At 37.0% G+C, this 17,542-nt stretch overlaps 1 protein-coding gene across 1 annotated transcript in view; it reads left to right on the top strand.

Annotated features, from left to right (window-relative positions):
* Positions 1-13,176, top strand: part of SUGT1 (SGT1 homolog, MIS12 kinetochore complex assembly cochaperone) — a 45,009-nt gene extending 31,833 nt beyond the window's left edge. Inside the window, exons 12-13 of the mRNA XM_007186776.3 lie at positions 3,078-3,259; positions 12,616-13,176. Coding sequence (XP_007186838.1) covers positions 3,078-3,259; positions 12,616-12,717 — 284 coding nt within the window. The 3' untranslated portion in view covers positions 12,718-13,176. The remainder of the gene's footprint in view (positions 1-3,077; positions 3,260-12,615) is intronic.
* Positions 13,177-17,542: the final 4,366 nt, after the last annotated feature.

Genomic DNA, 17,542 nt, shown 5'->3' with positions numbered 1-17,542 from the left:
TCGTATTTATTTATTTATGGCTGTGTTGGGTCTTCGTTTCTGTGCGAGGGCTTTCTCTAGTTGTGGCAAGCGGGGGCCACTCTTCATCGCGGTGCGCGGGCCTCTCACTATCACGGCCTCTCTTGTTGCGGAGCACAGGCTCCAGACGCGCAGGCTCAGTAATTGTGGCTCACGGGCCTAGTTGCTCCGCGGCATGTGGGATCTTCCCAGACCAGGGCTTGAACCCCTGCATTGGCAGGCAGATTCTCAACCACTGCGCCACCAGGGAAGCCCAGATCATTCATTTTTAAATTTTATTTTGAAATAATTTTAGATTCTAATAGAAGTTGCAGAAATAATAGAGTTCCCATGTACCCTTCACCCAGTTTCCCTGCATGATAATATCATAACTAACCTATAGCATGATTAACAAAGCCAGGGAATTGACACCAATAGATTTTTTTTTTAAAATTAATTAATTTATTTTTGGCTGTGTTGGGTCTTCGTTTCTGTGTGAGGGCTTTCTCTAGTTGCGGCGAGCGGGGGCCACTCTTCATCGCGGTGCGCAGGCCTCTCACTGTCGCGGCCTCTCTCGTTGTGGAGCACAGGCTCCAGACGCGCAGGCTCAGTAGTTGTGGCTCACGGGCCTATTTGCTCTGCGGCATGTGGGATCTTCCCAGACCAGGGCTCGAACCTGTGTCCCCTGCATTGGCAGGCAGATTCTCAACCACTGCGCCACCAGGGAAGCCCAATAGATAATTTTTAAGAATTGAAATACTTCAAGTTGGTATATAAGCTATTTATTAAGCTTCCGCTTCCCACTTTATGTGAAAGGTATAGTAAAGATGTTATGCGCTCTTCTTGGGACTGACTCCCAGATACTTTTGGATTGAGGTTTATATATAGCTTAAAGCATTTTTTAAAAGAAATATCAACACTTTAAATATAGTATATCACCTGAGTCTAACAGCAGCCCTGATAGTAGGTAGCTTAGTATTGCTCTTCCTATTTTACAGGCTCAGAAAGGTTAAGCAACTTGCCTAAGATTACCTAGCAGTTTTCATTGCCTGAGACTAAATCCAGCTCTTCAGAGTCTGGCTCTGGTTCTTCTACCCCATGTGTGATGCTGCTTGTTGCTGCATTTTTAACAATGGGAAGTCTCTGCTGACATGAGTATCTTTGCAGTTATTTGATATCAATATTATAGTGAATAAGCAAGGAAGTTAGGTTACCTGTCTCTCAGTAGTTCATCTACCAGATGAACTAACACTACAGGTGTTAACGTTTTTCTGAGATTAAAGATTTTTTGGTGTTATAGTTACAAACTCTAAACTCTGCCTTGGAGATTCAAGATGCTATTCCTCCTGACCTGTTATATTTTTGTAAGGAGTTAATATGCTTGTCAGATTTTTGACAAGCTGGAGACTGCAGATAAGGCAAGTTGATTAACCTATCTGGGTCAGCTTTCTTATCTGTAAAATGGAGATTAGAACTGTGCTCCCATCTGGCGAATCAGCATTAGGATTAATTAAACTCATGTTTCCTAGGTTCTTAATTTACCATGGCACGCGTGTTTTTGTTTTCTTGGCTAGTAGTGAAAATGTACAGAAGATAGAGGAGATTACTTGTAGAGGAAGGGTAGATAAAATTTGGAAAACAGTATGCTTGCCCTGAATAAAACTGTGGTGTGCTGTGGTTTTGTTTTGTTGTGGGGTGGGGGTGAGATGAGCAGGGAGGGAGTTGGTTTACAGATGAAGAGAAAGGATGGAAAAGCAGAATGAACAATTAGTAGTTTCTCAACTATTTTGAGAAAGCGCATAAATAGAGCTCTGTGCAGCAGTGCAAGAGGGACATTTAGACTAGCATTCATGTGTCCTAATATACTCATAGGGAAATTTTGAATCAGGTTTTTTTTAAAGCTCTATAGCTGTACTGTCCAGGGTAGTAGCTGCAAGCCACCTATACCTGTTGACCACTTGGAATATGACTAGTCTGGATTGAGATGTGCTCTAAATGTAAAATAACATACCACATTTTGAAGACTTAGGATGAAAAAAATAATATAAAATATCTTAATATTTTTATATTGATTTCATGTTGACCTGATATTATTTTGCATGTATTAGGCTAAATAAAACATATTATTAGGATGCATTTCACCTGATTCTTTTTAGTAATGTGGCTACTAGAAATTTTTAAATTATGTATGTGAGTCGCATTTGTGGCTTACATTATATTTCCATTGAATAGTGGACAGAACTGCTCTTACAGCTCTTAGGTAACCTGTTTAGTTAGTTTTTCATTATTTGTGTGGGAAGATCTTGATTCCCTTGGTCTTTGGGGCAGCCTTGGCAGTGCCTGAGTCCCTGGGTTCGTTGCCTCTCTGGCTGCAAGCAGCCTCTGTTTATCCCAGTGTGCCCTACAAATATTATTATTTTCTATGTGTGCATGATGTGGGCACTGAACTCTAGATCATCACATGTAGTATTTTTCAACATTCAGGAATTCTTTATTGTTTTCTCCTACTGAAGTAATCTAATATTTTTAATGTGGGGAGAGGATGGAGTCTTAACTCACTGGCAGATGGCCTGGCAATTCATTACTTTTAGCTTATTTCTACTCTGAAAGATACAAGTACCTCAGGAGAAGCCACATTTTTAACATTTATTAAAACTGTTTAGAGAAATTTGTTAATGAAGCATCTTTTTAAAAAATTACTATTTTTAGAATTGTTTGTACTATCTTTGAACCTTTTTTGTAAACGTAAAGGTTCCTGTATGCTTCTCACCCAGTTTCTCCTATTATTAACATGAAGGATCTGTTTTTTAATCTAATTTTGCATAATGTACCAAAAGTTTACACTTTGAGTTATTTTGCTCCAAAGAAATTCCCAGATTTTACATTATGCTAACTGGTTCAGTTTTTAGAAGTGTAAATGTTAATTATTGATTTATATGTCAGAAAGACATTCATTACAAACATGAAATTCAGTGACTTAACTATTTGCTAAGACGTTGTATACACCATGGTCGGAAAGTTACGTATGCTTGACATAATCACATGTTGATTAATCACTTTTGTCTTTTTTTACTCCATAGATGTAAAGATGATGTATCCATCATCATCTCATTATACAAGAAATTGGGATAAATTGGTTGGTGAGATTAAAGAAGAAGAAAAGAATGAGAAGTTGGAGGGAGATGCAGCTTTAAACAAATTATTTCAGCAGATCTATTCAGATGGTTCTGATGAAGTGAAACGTGCCATGAACAAATCATTTGTAAGAACATAAACTTTAAGAAAATCTATTGTAGTAGTAAATTTCACAAATTAAAAAAAAATAAGTATGTAATTTGAGATCAGATTGCATGTACTATAGTTGGGAGACCATTTTGAATGGACTTGGTCTGAACATTTGTTCTTGCTCTAAACTTAGAGTAATTATTGAGGAAGTTGGGAACTTGTGGAGGAGGTGAGAAACAAATGGTATATTCCAAATAAATTTTTTCATCAGGGAGTTAGAACTTGGAAGTCTTAAGAAATACCAAGGTTATAGTTAGTGGGTGATATAGAGTTATTCCAGTTGGATTTATCACAATAGCTGAGTGAGCTTCCAGTGTTTACCTTCTGGTATCATGTATAATCTCAGTGTCAGATGAAGAATATAGAAGGGAAACTTCCCAAACAGTGTTTGCCAAGTAGAAGGTGCACATTAATTATTCATTGGTTTGTTAATAATTTCTGTATTGATTAAGAAAATTCAGGCTTTTTGACAGGGCATGATTACCACCTGAATTAGGCCTCAAGTTCTGAGATTTTAATGACTAGTCATCACTGTAGAACCATGTAGATTTTGCTTGAAGCTGTAATCATTTGACTTTTACCCGTAGCTCTGGAAATGTCACTGTCTTCTTTTAAGGCATTTATATTTACAGTAGAAAGTTAAAGTTAATATTTAATAATTAAAATTAATATATAGATAATAAGTGTGTTTGAGGCTCAGATATTCCATGTAAGTTACCAAGTGGTAACTGATCATGATTGTGCTTTTCACTATTGCCTTAAAAATTTTTTTAATTAAACTTTTTCTTTTGAGATAATTGTAGACTCACATGTAGTTGGAAGAAGTAATAAGAGATCCCTTATATCCTTTACAGTTTTCCCCAGTAGAAACATCTTGCAGAATTATAATATTACAACCATGATATTGACAGTTAAGATAGAGAACATTTCTTTTTTATTTATTTGTTTATTTATTTATTTACTTTGGCTGCATTGGGTCTTCATTGCTGTGCGCGGGCTCTCTCTAGTTGCGGCTAGCAGGGGCTACTCTTCGTTGAGGTGCGCAGGCTTCTCATTGTGGTGGCTTCTCTTGTTGCGGAGCACGGGCACTAGGTGCATGGGCTTCAGTAGTTGTGTGTTTTACTAGATATGCCTAAGTATTTGGTTCTTTTTTTTGAGTGATTATAAATGGTATTATATGTTTAATTTTGGCATCCATGTGTTTGTTGTTAGTATCTAGAAATACAGGGGTTTTTTTGTTTTGTTTTTAATGTTTGTCTTGTATTTATCTTCTGTTTACCTTGTTGAACTCACTTACTGGTTCTAGGAGCTTTTTTTGGTAGACTCCTTGTGATTCCTTGTGATTTTCTATGTAGACAATCATATCTTCAAATAGGGACAGTTTAATCTCTTGCAGTTCCTATACACTAACAACAAAAGATCAGAAAGAGAAATTACGGAAACAATTCCATTCACCATTGCAGCAAAAAGAATAAAATACCTAGGAATAAACCTACCTAAGGAGGTATTTCAAATAGGGACAGTTTAATTTCTTCCTTTCCAATATGTGTGCCCTTTATTTCCTTTTATTGGCTAGAACTTCCAGCACTATGTTGAATAAGATTGGTGAGAGTAGACACCGATGCCTTGTTCTCCATCTTAAGGGAAAAACCATTCAGTCTTTCACCATTAAGTATAATGTTAGCTGTAGGTTTTTGTAGATGCTTATCAAGTTAAGAAAGTTTTGCTCTGTTTCTTTTTTTCTGAGATTTTTATCATGAATGGCTGTTGACTTGTCAAATACTTTTTCTGCAATATTTCTGCATGTGGTCAATACGATTAGGTGATTTTTTTTCTTTAATTTGTCAAAGTGGTGATTTTATATGATTAATATGATTGATTTCTACTGTTCTACTGTTGAACCAGCTTTGCATCCCTGGGATAAACCCCACTTGGTCATAGTGTATAACTCTTTTTATATATTACTCAATTCTATTTTCAAATACTTTAAGCATTTTTGTGTCTATATTTATGAGGCATGTTGGTCTACTGTATTCTTTTTTGGTGCTGTCTTTTTCTGGTTTTGGTATCAGGGTAATACGTCATAGAATGGATTGGGAAGTGCTCCATCCTCTTCTTTTTTGGGGGGAGGGTGTTTGTAGAATTAGTGTTGTCTTTAAAGATTCTGTAAACCAGTGAAGCCATCTAGGCCTTGATACTTCTTTCTTTGGGAGATCTTAAATTATGAATTTCATTATCCTAATAGCTTATAGGACTCTTCAGGTTGTCTATTTCATATTGAGTGACTTGTGGTAGTTTGTTTTTGAGGAATTGGTCCGTTTAAGTTGTTAGTGTTGGTAGGCTTCCCTTCAGCTTTGAAGGGAACTGCAGGGGTAATTTGTGTCTTTTCTCTTTTTTTTTTTTTCCTTTGTCTTGCTAGGGTTTGTCAATTTTATTGACTTTTTTTCCCCCAAAGAATCAGCTTTTTGTTGATCTTAAATTTTTCCTCCTATTTTTTTTGTTCTAAATTTCATTTATTTCTGCTTTTAATTATTTTCTTCCTATGCTTGCTTTGGGTTTATTTTGCTATTCTTTTTTTAATAGGTTCTTCAGATGTGAGCTTAGATTATTGATTTGACCCTTTTTCTTTTTTCTATTATATGTGTTTATGCTATAAATTTCCCTCTCAGAAGAATTTAGCTGTCTCCCACAAATTTTGATGTTACTTTTTCATTTTTATTCAGTTCAGTATATATTTTGATTTCACTTGAGACTTCTTATCCTAAGTATATATTCCACTTGAAAAGAATGTATATTCTACTCTTGTTGAATGGAGTGTTCTATAAGTGTCACTTAGATCCTGTTGATTGATATTCTTGTTGAGTTTTTTTATATTCTTGGTTGATTTTCTGTCTTACTGTTCTACTGATTGAGAGAGGGCCTTCAGCTATAATTATGGATTTATTGATTTCACCTTTAAGTTCTGTCAATTTTTGCTTCACATATTTTGCAGCTCTGTTGTTTGGTTCATATACATTTAGGATTGCTATATTTTCATGGTGGATTGTCCTTTTTATCATTATATAATGTCATTCTCTAGCTCTGGTAATTTTCTTTGCTTTAATGTTAATATAGCTGATTCTTATGTCTTTTGGTTAATTTTTGCATGGTATATCTTGTTCCATCCTTTTACTTTCAACCTGCCTAAGTCGTTTTTTTTTTTTTAATTTTTTTTTAAATAAATTTATTTATTTATTTATTTATTTATTTTTGGCTGTGTTGGTGGGTCTTTGTTTCTGTGCGAGGGCTTTCTCCAGTTGCGGCGAGCGGGGGCCTCTCTTCATCGTGGTGCGCGGGCCTCTCACTGTCGTGGCCTCTCCCGTTGCGGAGCACGAGCTCCAGACACGCAAGCTCAGTAGTTGTGGCTCACGGGCTTAGTTGCTCCGCGCTATGTGGGATCTTCCCAGACCAGGGCTTGAACCCGTGTCCTCTGCATTGGCAGGCAGATTCTTAACCACTGCGCCACCAGGGAAGCCCCTAAGTCGTTTTTTAAAAAATTTTTATTTTATTTTAAAAGTTTTATTGGAGTATAGTTGATTTACAGTGTTGTGTTAGTTTCAGGTGTACAGCAAAGTGATTCAGTTATACATATATATGTTCATTCTTTTTCAGATTTCTAAGTCATATTTAAAGTGAGTTTCTTTTAGACAGCATGTTGGGTCATGTTTTTTTTAATTTACTCTGCCAATCTCTTAGTTGATGCATTTGGACCACTTAACATTTAATGTAATTATTGGTACATTAGGACTTACTTATGTCTACCATGTAAGTTTTCTGTTTGTTCTGTGTTTTGTTTTTGTTTTTCCTGCCTTCCTATGGGTACTTGAACATTTTTTAGAATTTCACCTTGATTTATCTATAGTGTTTTGTAGTGTATCTTTGGTTGCTCTCGATTTTATATTAGCTATATTATACTTAGTTTATCATAGTCTACTGGTGTCATTTTTTTTTTGACACTGAATGACATATAGAAACCTTACCTCCCTTTATGTCCTTTTACTTTTTCTCATTTATAATTTTCTTAAATATTTTTTCTATATATGTTTAGAAACCACATCATACAGTGTAATAATTTAGAAAACTTAAGAGGAAAAGCAAACTCTATTGCGTTTACCTATATTGTGACCTTTCTTTCTTCCTTTCAGGCTTCCGTTTTTTGTTTCTTTTCTTCTCTTTTTCTTTTTAAATTCCTGAACACATTGTCTCCTCTCCTCTCATTTTTTAAAAAAATATTTATTTATTTATTCATTTTATTTTTGGCTGTATCAGGTCTTAGTTGCAGCATGCGGGATCCTCCGCTGTGGCTCGTGAGCTCCTTGTTGCGGCGTGTGGGCTTCTCTCTAGTTGTGCTCAGGCTCAGTAGTTGTGGCGCATGGGCTCTGTAGTTGAGGCATGCTGGCTCTCTAGTTGTGGCCCACATGCTCAGTAGTTGCGGCACACAGGCTTAGTTCCCTGACCAGGGATTGAACCCATGTTCCCTGCATTGGAAGGCAGATTCTTAACCACTGGACCACCAGGGAAGTCCCTCCTTCTGTTTGGAGAACTTCCTTTGGGCATTCTTTCAGGGTAGATCTGTCCATGACAGATTCTCTCTATTGACAAGGATTTCTTTGGGTTTATACTGGTTGGGATTTGCTCAGTTTCTTGTATCTGTAGGTTTATGTCTTTTGCCAAATTTGGGATTTTTTCATTCATTATATCATTGAGTACTTTTTCAGACCTAACTTCTTTGTTTTCTTCTTCCTGGAACCCGATGACACAGGTATTGGATATTTTGTTACAGTACTACACATTCCTGAGACTGTTCATTTTGTCTCTGTTTTGTCTCTGTCATTCAGATTGGGTGATTTATATTGTTCTGTTTTCTAGTTCACTGATTCTTTGCTCTATTCTCTCTATTCTGCTCTTGAGCCCTTTCACTGACCTTTTTATTTCAAGTATATTTTTCAATTATAAAACTTTAATTTGGTTCTTCTTTATCTCTCTGTTTCTTTACTGAGGTTTTCTATTTTTTTCATTTGTTTCAAGCTAGTTCATAATTCTTGTTGAAGCATTTTTACCCTGACTACTTTAAAAATGTGTCAGATAATTTTAACATCTCTTTCATCTCTGTGTTAGCATCTATTGATTGTCTTCTCTTTTTAAACATATAATCTGAAATCTTCCTGGTTCTTGGTGTTTTTCACCAGTGCCAAGTGATATTCAGTTGAAATCTGGACATTTTCATGTTATGAGACTCTGGATCTTATTTAAACCATCTGTCTTAGATGGCTTTCTCTGACAACCCCTCTGGCAAAGGAAGGGAAGTCACTACCTCACTATTGCCAGGTTGAGGTCGAAATCCAGGTACCCCACTCTACCTCCATTGACACCCCAGGGCATCTCCTTGTTACTGTTGGGAATAGGTAGGAGTTCCAGCTCCCCACGTGGTTTCCACTGACACAACAGGCAACAGAGGAGGCCGATTTGTGATAGCATAGCATGGGTGGAAGTCTAGGCTCTTCATTCAGCCTTCACTGGCCTGGGTGGGGATGGGACCACAGTTTTTTACTGTGGTGTTTAGCTAGAGTGATTATTGTCTAAAAGTTTTCTGTCTGTTTGTCCATTGGCTAGAGAAATCAGACTTTTGTTGGGGCTTTTTTTGTTTGCACCCTTTGGCATTTCCAGCTTCTTCAGTTCCAGCTCTCAGAAAAAATAAGGCAAAAAGAAAACCCAAAGAACTCACCACCGTGTTGTTCCTTGGGTCCCAAGGTCCCTAGCTGATTTGTCTTCTTTTCACCTTTTAGAGTTGTCTTATATTTGTTATTTATATAACATACAAGGTTTTTAGTTGTACTTAGTGGGAAGACTAGGAAAAAGTACACTCACTTAATGCCTCCAAAAGGAGAAATCAGGGTTTTGTTAGTTTGTTTTGCCGCCCTGTGCAGCTTGCAGGCTCTTAGTTCCCCCACCAGGGATTGAATGTGTGTCCCCTGCAGTGGATGCGTGGAGTCCTAACCACTGGACCGCCAGGGAATTCCCTGAAATCAGTGTTGACTTTTAAGAACTTGCTGGACAAAATAGTGTGTGAGATTTCAAAGTTATATTATAGAATCTGTGTCCATTTTCATACAGAAACTTGGCTAATTGTAACTGAACCATACGTATGCATAAAATAAGCTGTTTGGCAGCATTGACCTGGAACATACCAAGGGCTTGCTTCTGTCTTTGTGGGGGAATACAGGCATACCTTGGAGAACTGTGGGTTCAGTTCTAGACCACCATCATAAAGCAAATTTTGCAATAAAGTGAGTCACACTTTTTTGGTTTCTCAGTACATATGAAAGTTATGTTTACACTATGCTGTAGTCTACTGAGTGTGTAATAACATTATGTCTAAAAAATAATGCATGTACCTTAATTTAAAGATTCTTTATTGCTAAAATATGCTGACTTTATCATCTGAGTCTTCAGCAAGTCATAGTTTTTTGCAGTAGTAACATCAAAGATCACTGATCACACATCCCCATAACAAAGATAATAACAGTGAAAAGGTTTGAAATAGAGTTATCAAAATGTGACAGAGACATGAAGTGAGCACATGCTGTTGGAAGAATGACGTCAATAGATTCACTTGATGCAGGGTAGCCACAAATCTTCAATTTGCAAAAAATGCAGTATCTGCAAAGTGCAATAAAGTGAAGCACAATAAAACGAGGTCTGCCTGTACAAAGAAACAGACTCTATCTTATCTCTGATCTGTCAGTCTAATTGGGCAAAAAGACCAACATATACAGAATAATCAGGGAAGTGGTCAGTTGCACTGCAGTCCATAAGAAGAAAGGGGAAAATAAATGTCATCAGCAAATATGATTGGATTATAAATTAAATCTGCTACCTTTAGTTCTCTTAGGAGTAGTTATTATATAAACTTGTCCCATTTTATTCAGTATTTTATTTGCAGCCTACTGTGTGCCAGGCCACTGCACTTAGATCTAGGATATAAGTATTGGTAAAATATGTTTCTTTCCTTTTAGAAACTCTCAGCTTTAGTTTGGAGCCACGGGTGGGAAGCAGGTATGAGAAGGCAGATTCGTAAAATTTTATCAGTGCAGTGTCATAGACAAGTCCTATAAGAGTAGCTAGAGTCCTGACTAGGGTCAAAGAAGGCCACAGAGAGATGGTGACATGTCATGTTTGGAGGATAACTAAAGACATAAAAAGAACCGGGACAGAGAAGAGCATTCCGTGCAAAGGAACCCACAGAAAGGAGCTTGGTAGAGAGTGTGGGGCATTGGGATTATTTTGAGGCTCCAGTGTAATGGTAGCATATGTAACTTTATACATTCACCGGTAACATAGCTGATTATTTTTAAATGTTTAGATTTTAACAATTTTCTGTTCTTTGCTGTGATCCAAATCAGTGAATTTTTATTGCATTAACAGTTACACAGAGCTTTATTTTTTAAATGTATTTATGAATATGCTAGGTTTGTTGGTAGGTGTTATATTCATTGGGTAGTAAATAGATGACCAGTGCTTTACTGAGACACTAACTTTATGTGTCTGTGTGTGTATGTACCTTGATTTAAAAATAATTCCAGCATACACTTGTGTATATTTGACATAGAGAGAACATTAAGAAGAGGCTCTTAAAGTTCTGTCCAACTAGAAAGAGTTTACTTTGCAAAGTCTTTACTGTGCTCAGCAAAAGAGATTACATTATCATTTTCTTTGGGAGCCAGTTTCATTGCATTGGCCAAAAAGTTCGTTCGGTTTCCCCAGTAAGATGGCTCTAGTAGTGTTTAGTTGTCTTTAACTTCATTTGAAACAATTTTGTTAGATTGTATTGTGACAGCTGTCACATCAGGGTGCATTTTTTTAAAAACTTAAAAAATGAGTGAATTTTTGTGTAGCCATTTTAATATTGAAGATGGAAGGAAAAAAGCAACATTTTCTGCATGTTATGCTTTATTATTTCAAGAAAGGTAAAAACGCAACTGAAACGCAAAAATAGATTTGTGCAGTGTATGGAGAAGGTGCTGTGACTGATCAAAAGTGGTCTGTGAAGTTTCGTCCTGGAGCTTTCTCACTGGACGATGCTCCACGGTCGGGTAGACCAGTTGAAGTTGATAGTGGTCAAATGGAGGCATTAATTGAGAACAATCAAAGTTACACCACGTGGGAGACAGCCGACATACTCAAAATATGCAAATCAAGTGTTAAAAATCATTTGCACCAGCTTGGTTATGTTAATTGCTTTGATGTTTGGGTTCCACATAAGTGGAAAAAACCTTCTTGACTGTATTTCCGCATGTGATTCTCTACTTAAACGTAATGAAAACGTTCCGTTTTTAAAACAAATTGTGACGGGCAATGAAAAGTGGATGCTGTACAATAATATGGAACAGAAGGGATCATTGGGCAAGCTAAATGAACCGCCACCAACCACACCAAAGGCCAGTCTTCATCCAAAGAAGGTGATATTGTGTATATGATGGGATTGGAAGGGAGTCCTCTATTATGAGCTACTTTTGGAAAAGCAAACAATTAATTCCAACAAGTACTGCTCCCAGTTAGACCAGCTGAAAGCAGCACTTACTGAAAAGCGTTCAGAATTAGTCAACAGAAAACGCATAATCTTCCATCAGGATAACACCAGACCACGTTTCTTTGATGACCAGGGAAAAACTGTTACAGCTTGGCTGAGAAGTTCTCATTCAGCCACTGTATTCACCAGATTATTGTACCTTTGGATTTCCATGTATTTCGGTCTTTACAGAATTCTCTTAATGGAAAAATTTCAATTCCTTGGAAGACTGCAAAAGGCACCTGGAACAGTTGTTTGCTCAAAAAGATAAGTTTTGGGAAGATGGAATTATGAGGTTGCCTGAAAAATGGCAGAAGGTAGGGGAACAAAATGGTGAATACGTTGTTCAATAAAGTTCTTGGTGAAAATGAAAAATGTGTCTTATTTTTACTTTAAAACTGAAGGAACTTTTTGGCCAACCCAATTTTTCATCTGAAGGTAGTTTTTCCACATATACCTCTATGCTGATTAGCAGGGAGACATGGTGCTTTATATGGCAGTGTATGTGGACATGGTCCTCCTACCTAACTAGAGTTTCCTTTTCAGATTTTTACACGATATGGTAATTTATCTGGAAAGCCTAAGGTTAAACCAGAATATTGTCTTGTGTATATTGAGCCAAACATAGCTTATATTTGGGACTCTATGCTTGGAATGTTTTTAGAAAAATGTTCTGTTTTGATTATATGGACCAATAATTAATCTATTTTTATTTTTTATTGCAGATGGAGTCTGGTGGTACAGTTTTGAGTACCAACTGGTCTGATGTAGGTAAAAGGAAAGTTGAAATCAATCCTCCTGATGATATGGAATGGAAAAAATACTAAATAAATTAATTTACTATCACTGTATTGCATATATTCAGCTAACGCCCATTGTCTATTAATACTGCATTCTTGAATTTTGAACACTGAGTACATCTTTTTAAAGGATTATACCTCTTTACCTCTTTGTGCTTTAGAAATTATTTTCCTTCAAGTGTTCTAAGAGTCTAATGAATGAAGGTCATGTTTTATCACTTTTGTCCTTAAGGACTTCAGATATGCTGAAATGGAATGAAGTATCATTTGCTACTAGATAGATTAATTCTACCTAGTTGTGGGAGTGGAGAAATTGTTAATGGGATATCTTGGGTTATTGCCTTATTTTTGATGCAATATTCTGTTAATAATTTATTAGACGTGACAACTTTGGGTGAGCATAGATTTCTCAATTTCAGTGTTATATTGTTTGCTTTTAAAAACTGCTATTGAATGGAGTTGTAAATACAATTTTTCTATGAAGAAGTTTGGTTTATTTACCTTTTTCTTAAGTTTTTAATGAAAACTTTGAGAAATTATTTATCACAGGGGATTCCCATTTGATTATTTTTATGGGAAGTATTTGTAATTGCACTGAGAATTTTGGTCCTTACCCTTCAAATTCCTGTATAAAACATTGACACCTGAGTTTATCATGCTGCAAATTTAACTGTACTGAAGGCTAATCTGTGAAGCGGGGTCAAACAGTAATTTAGGAGAGCCCAGCTCCACTTCTTGCTGCTTTTGCCACAGCAGGATTCCTGAAATTACAAGACTGGTGGTTTGGTTTGGTTTTTTTTCTTCTTTTGATCTTTATTAGAAAATATCTCTTCTTACAGCCCCATGATTACTTTGCTTTTGGTGGTTTAGGGCAGCTACTGAGAGAGTAATATGTATACATTTAGTATCTATTCTGTTTATAGAATAAATAGATACCATGGGAATACAAAAACTAAAAGACATGATCGTTGACTTCAAAGACTTTATAATCTAGCAGAGAGAGAAAATTAACGTTCAGGAAGGAATTATGAATGGTTGAATGGTGAACTTATTAAAAATACAGTTTTGAGATAGAAAAAATATCTATCTGTGATAAAATGTTCTGTGATTAAAACTGTTGATAGTCTAAGCTGTTACAAAGCAGAGGCCATGGATGACCTGTAGGTCTGATTCCTTTTCTCATTGTAATTTCGGAACCATAGAGGGTGGTGTCTATTAGGTCTCACTAACATTTTGTGGCAAGGAAGTACTCTGTACCCTCATAGCTGAGGATAGGGTAAATGGGAGGCAAATTAGCCGCCATCTCCAAAAAGAGTGGGAATTCAGCCTCTTCCTTCTAGTCATTTGACATGTGTAGGGGAGTTCATAAGGAAAAAGTTGTGGGGTGGTACCAGACCATGCCCAGACTTGCTGTTACTGCTTGTTTATGCATGTAGGGGCTTTCCCTTGTCCTTCTGCCCACTTAGAGTTACAGGCTACTTTTTTTGATGTTGAACACTGAAGGAAAAGGCAAAATTAAGTTCTTGCATGTATGGATTTCTAAAATTTTCTCCTTAGGAAACAAGGTAGTGATTATGTTAAGTTTTCTCAGTACCATTAGTCCCCAGGGGTAAGGAGGCTCTTGCTACAGAGATGGTAAGTCAGTGGCATACCCCAGAGACAAGACTCCTGGCTCTAGCAAGTCTCTGCCACCCACTAGCTTTAAAATCTTTAACAGGTTTACAGCCTTTCTATGTTTTATTAGTTCCTTTATCTGCAAATCCATAGGGTCTTAAAGTTTAATTAAAAGTCCATGATTCTAAATAAGGAAGCATTTTTGCATCTTAAAAGCAACTTTTTTCTTTCTTAGGAATGACACTACTATAATAGAAGTTGGGTTTTTTTAAAAGGTTCTAGTACTAGTTTTGCTTTTATTTTAAAGGATACACTGTCTAAAGTGTGTTTATCTGTTGGCTAGATTTGCTTAAGGATGTGGGATTCAGGATTTTGCTGAGCCAAATGGAGTTCCTAATATACATGACTATGTTATATTACAGTGTTACCTTGTCTAAATACAATAGGTTTATGGGTAAAGAAGGGAATTTTGAGAAGTAGGTTAGACTGCTTGCCCTGAAGTACCACTCTAAAGTACTGCTTCTCTTTCACCATTCTAGACAATGAAAAATTGTTAGACTCCAGAAAGTTAAAAAACTTCATTTTGAGCCTTTATCTTTATTCTCTGCTATCGCAGCTTGGCTATTAATTGGTCCCACTTTCTTTCTAGACTCCATTTCCTCCCTGCCTCCCTCCCTCCTTCCCTCCTTCCCTCCTTCCCCCCTTCTCCCACATGGCTTTCAGGATCTCAGTTCCCCCACCAGGGATTGAACCCGGGCCATGGCAGTGAAAGCCCAGAATCCTAACCACTAGGCCACCAGGGAACTCCCTAGACTCCCATTTTCAGTTCTCAAATCTTGGTTCTCTTTGTGCTCTAGTTACCCTTTTGTTTCTTTAGAATGTACATTTTTCTCTTAGTATTTATTTTCCTTTTTGAGGTTCAGTCTTAGAATACATTTTTTTCTATCTTTATATGGAATGGAAGAAAAGGATGGTTTGCACTAATAACTACAGTTGTCCCGCAGCCTGTCCCCACCCCCAGCATTTCCATTCCTTTGATTTGAGATATTCACTAACTGCAGAATATTGAATTGTTATTGTCTCCTTGAGTCTGGAAAAACTTTTATTTTCTTAGCAGGCTAACTGTATAGGACAGGGAGAAAATAATTGACCTGTCCTAGATAAATTTTTTAGATAAATTTCAAATAAATATTTAAAATGAAGCTATGGGCTTCCCTCGTGGCGCAGTGGTTAAGAATCCGCCTGCCAATGCAGGGGCCATGGGTTCGAGCCCTGGTCCGGGAAGATCCCACATGCCGCAGAGCAACTGAGCCCTTACATCACAACTACTGAGCCTGTGCTCTAGAGCCCACGAGCCACAACTACTGAAGCCCGCACGCCTAGAGCCCACGCTCTGCAACAAGAGAAGCCACCGCAATGAGAAGCCTGTGCACCGTAATGAAGAGTAGCCCCTGCTCACCACAAATAGAGAAAGCCTGCACGCAGCAACCAAGACCCAGCGCAGCCAAAAATAAATTAATTAAGTAATTAAAAATAAATAAAATGAAGCTATGTCACTATGCTATTATGAATAGTTTCGATAGACATTTTAATTTAGTTCACTACTGGAATGTGTTCTGGCTATCCTTTCCCATTTTACCTTCCTTTTCTCCCTCCCCAATTATCTACATATCAGATTTAGGTCGTTGATCAGAGAAATACATCACTGACCCAGAGCAGTATTGCCTATTAATTGACCATCTGATCTGCTTAGTGCACTTTAATTTTATTGGGGTCTTCGTTGTCCAGGTTAGTGTGCATGTCTGACTTGTAGCTATTACTGATATTTCCAGAAATAGGTAGAACTTTTCTGGGTGTTATGTGGTGTTTGTTACTAGAGCCACTTTTTTTTTTTTTGTAACCAGCTAGTTGTAAAGTTTACCTTTACACTCTTACCTGCTATTTTAGCCCCATATTTTAGCATCCATAACAGAATATGGATATCTGTTATCTCTGCCTTGGAGGAACCAAGGAGAGGAAATAATAAAAGCTAAAAGGACAAAATAATGGTTTCTGTGCCAGGAAGAGTCATGTGTAGTTTTAAATAAGGGGGACCGTCAACATTGATCTGGTTTCTTTTGTCTCCAACTATGCATATTCTATTGTAAAACCATTTTACACATATCAAGAGATTTTATTTTGGAAACATTGGGTACTTGTGGGTAAATTGGAGATACTGCTTTACTCAAAAGTGTTACTATTTGGGGCCACCTTTGTGATTTGCTTCTGAAATTAATTTAACTTTTAGCCTCTCTTCCTACCTCAGTAAACTTATCCCCCAAATCAGCTAAAATCATACACATTGCTAGCCCATGCGGGCAATAACAGTGATAACTATTCTGTACTAGTGCTTTTTATGGGCCAGGTGTGGTTTATATGTACTACCTCGTTTATAACAGCCTTGTGAGGTAGTGATAGCATCCTGTCATTTCAGATCAGAAAAATGAGGCCCAAGTTAAGTTCTTTGCCTAGTTCAGTCCACTGATAAGTGATGGACCTGGGATTTGAACTGAGGCCTGTCAGAATTCAGTTCCCATGCTTTTAACAACTGAATGAATTGGGTGGACGAGTGATTTTTATTAATTAATCAGCTGTCTCACAATGAAGCAGAGGATGTGCAAGTTGAAGTTTTTAATTCTTGTACATGAGCTGGGAAGTACATTTCTTCAAGATCAGAATATTATCATCAGTTTCATAAGTAGGAAAGCTTATTAGGAGTCCAGATCTCCTGCCTCTTGTAAAGGTAATACAAGCAAGTAGTCTTGACGTGTATTGAAGGTTTTGTTTTTCTCAAAAGCAGATAATTACAGAGAAACAAGATACGCTTAGAACTGTTACAGGTGAAAGAAGACTGGTACATCGTCCTGATCCAGTTCTTGTTCTTTGAACTTGGCAGCTCTCATACTAGTTCTCCTTGTTCAAATGCTAACATCGTTGCAAGGTTTTTTTTTTTTCCTATCTAGATATGTGTATTAGGATCAGTGTATCACTGATTTCTTCAATAAAATTGGAATGATTCAGGTTTAGTCCCTTTGTTCCAATCATGTTAGCACTTTATATACTGAATTTTGCCTTGTCTGGAGTCTTCTAAATGTTACCTTTGCTGTGCCTTCAGATTTGATTTTTTAATTCTTACATTTGCATTGAGACTTCTCATACATATGTCGTTGACTTTATTTTCTCTTATAGGATTCAGTTA

Source organism: Balaenoptera acutorostrata, chromosome 18 (assembly GCF_949987535.1).
Source record: "Balaenoptera acutorostrata chromosome 18, mBalAcu1.1, whole genome shotgun sequence".
NCBI lineage: Eukaryota > Metazoa > Chordata > Mammalia > Artiodactyla > Balaenopteridae > Balaenoptera > Balaenoptera acutorostrata.
The sequence above is the reverse complement of the archived record's forward strand: the minus strand, read 5'-3'. Positions and strand labels throughout refer to the sequence as shown.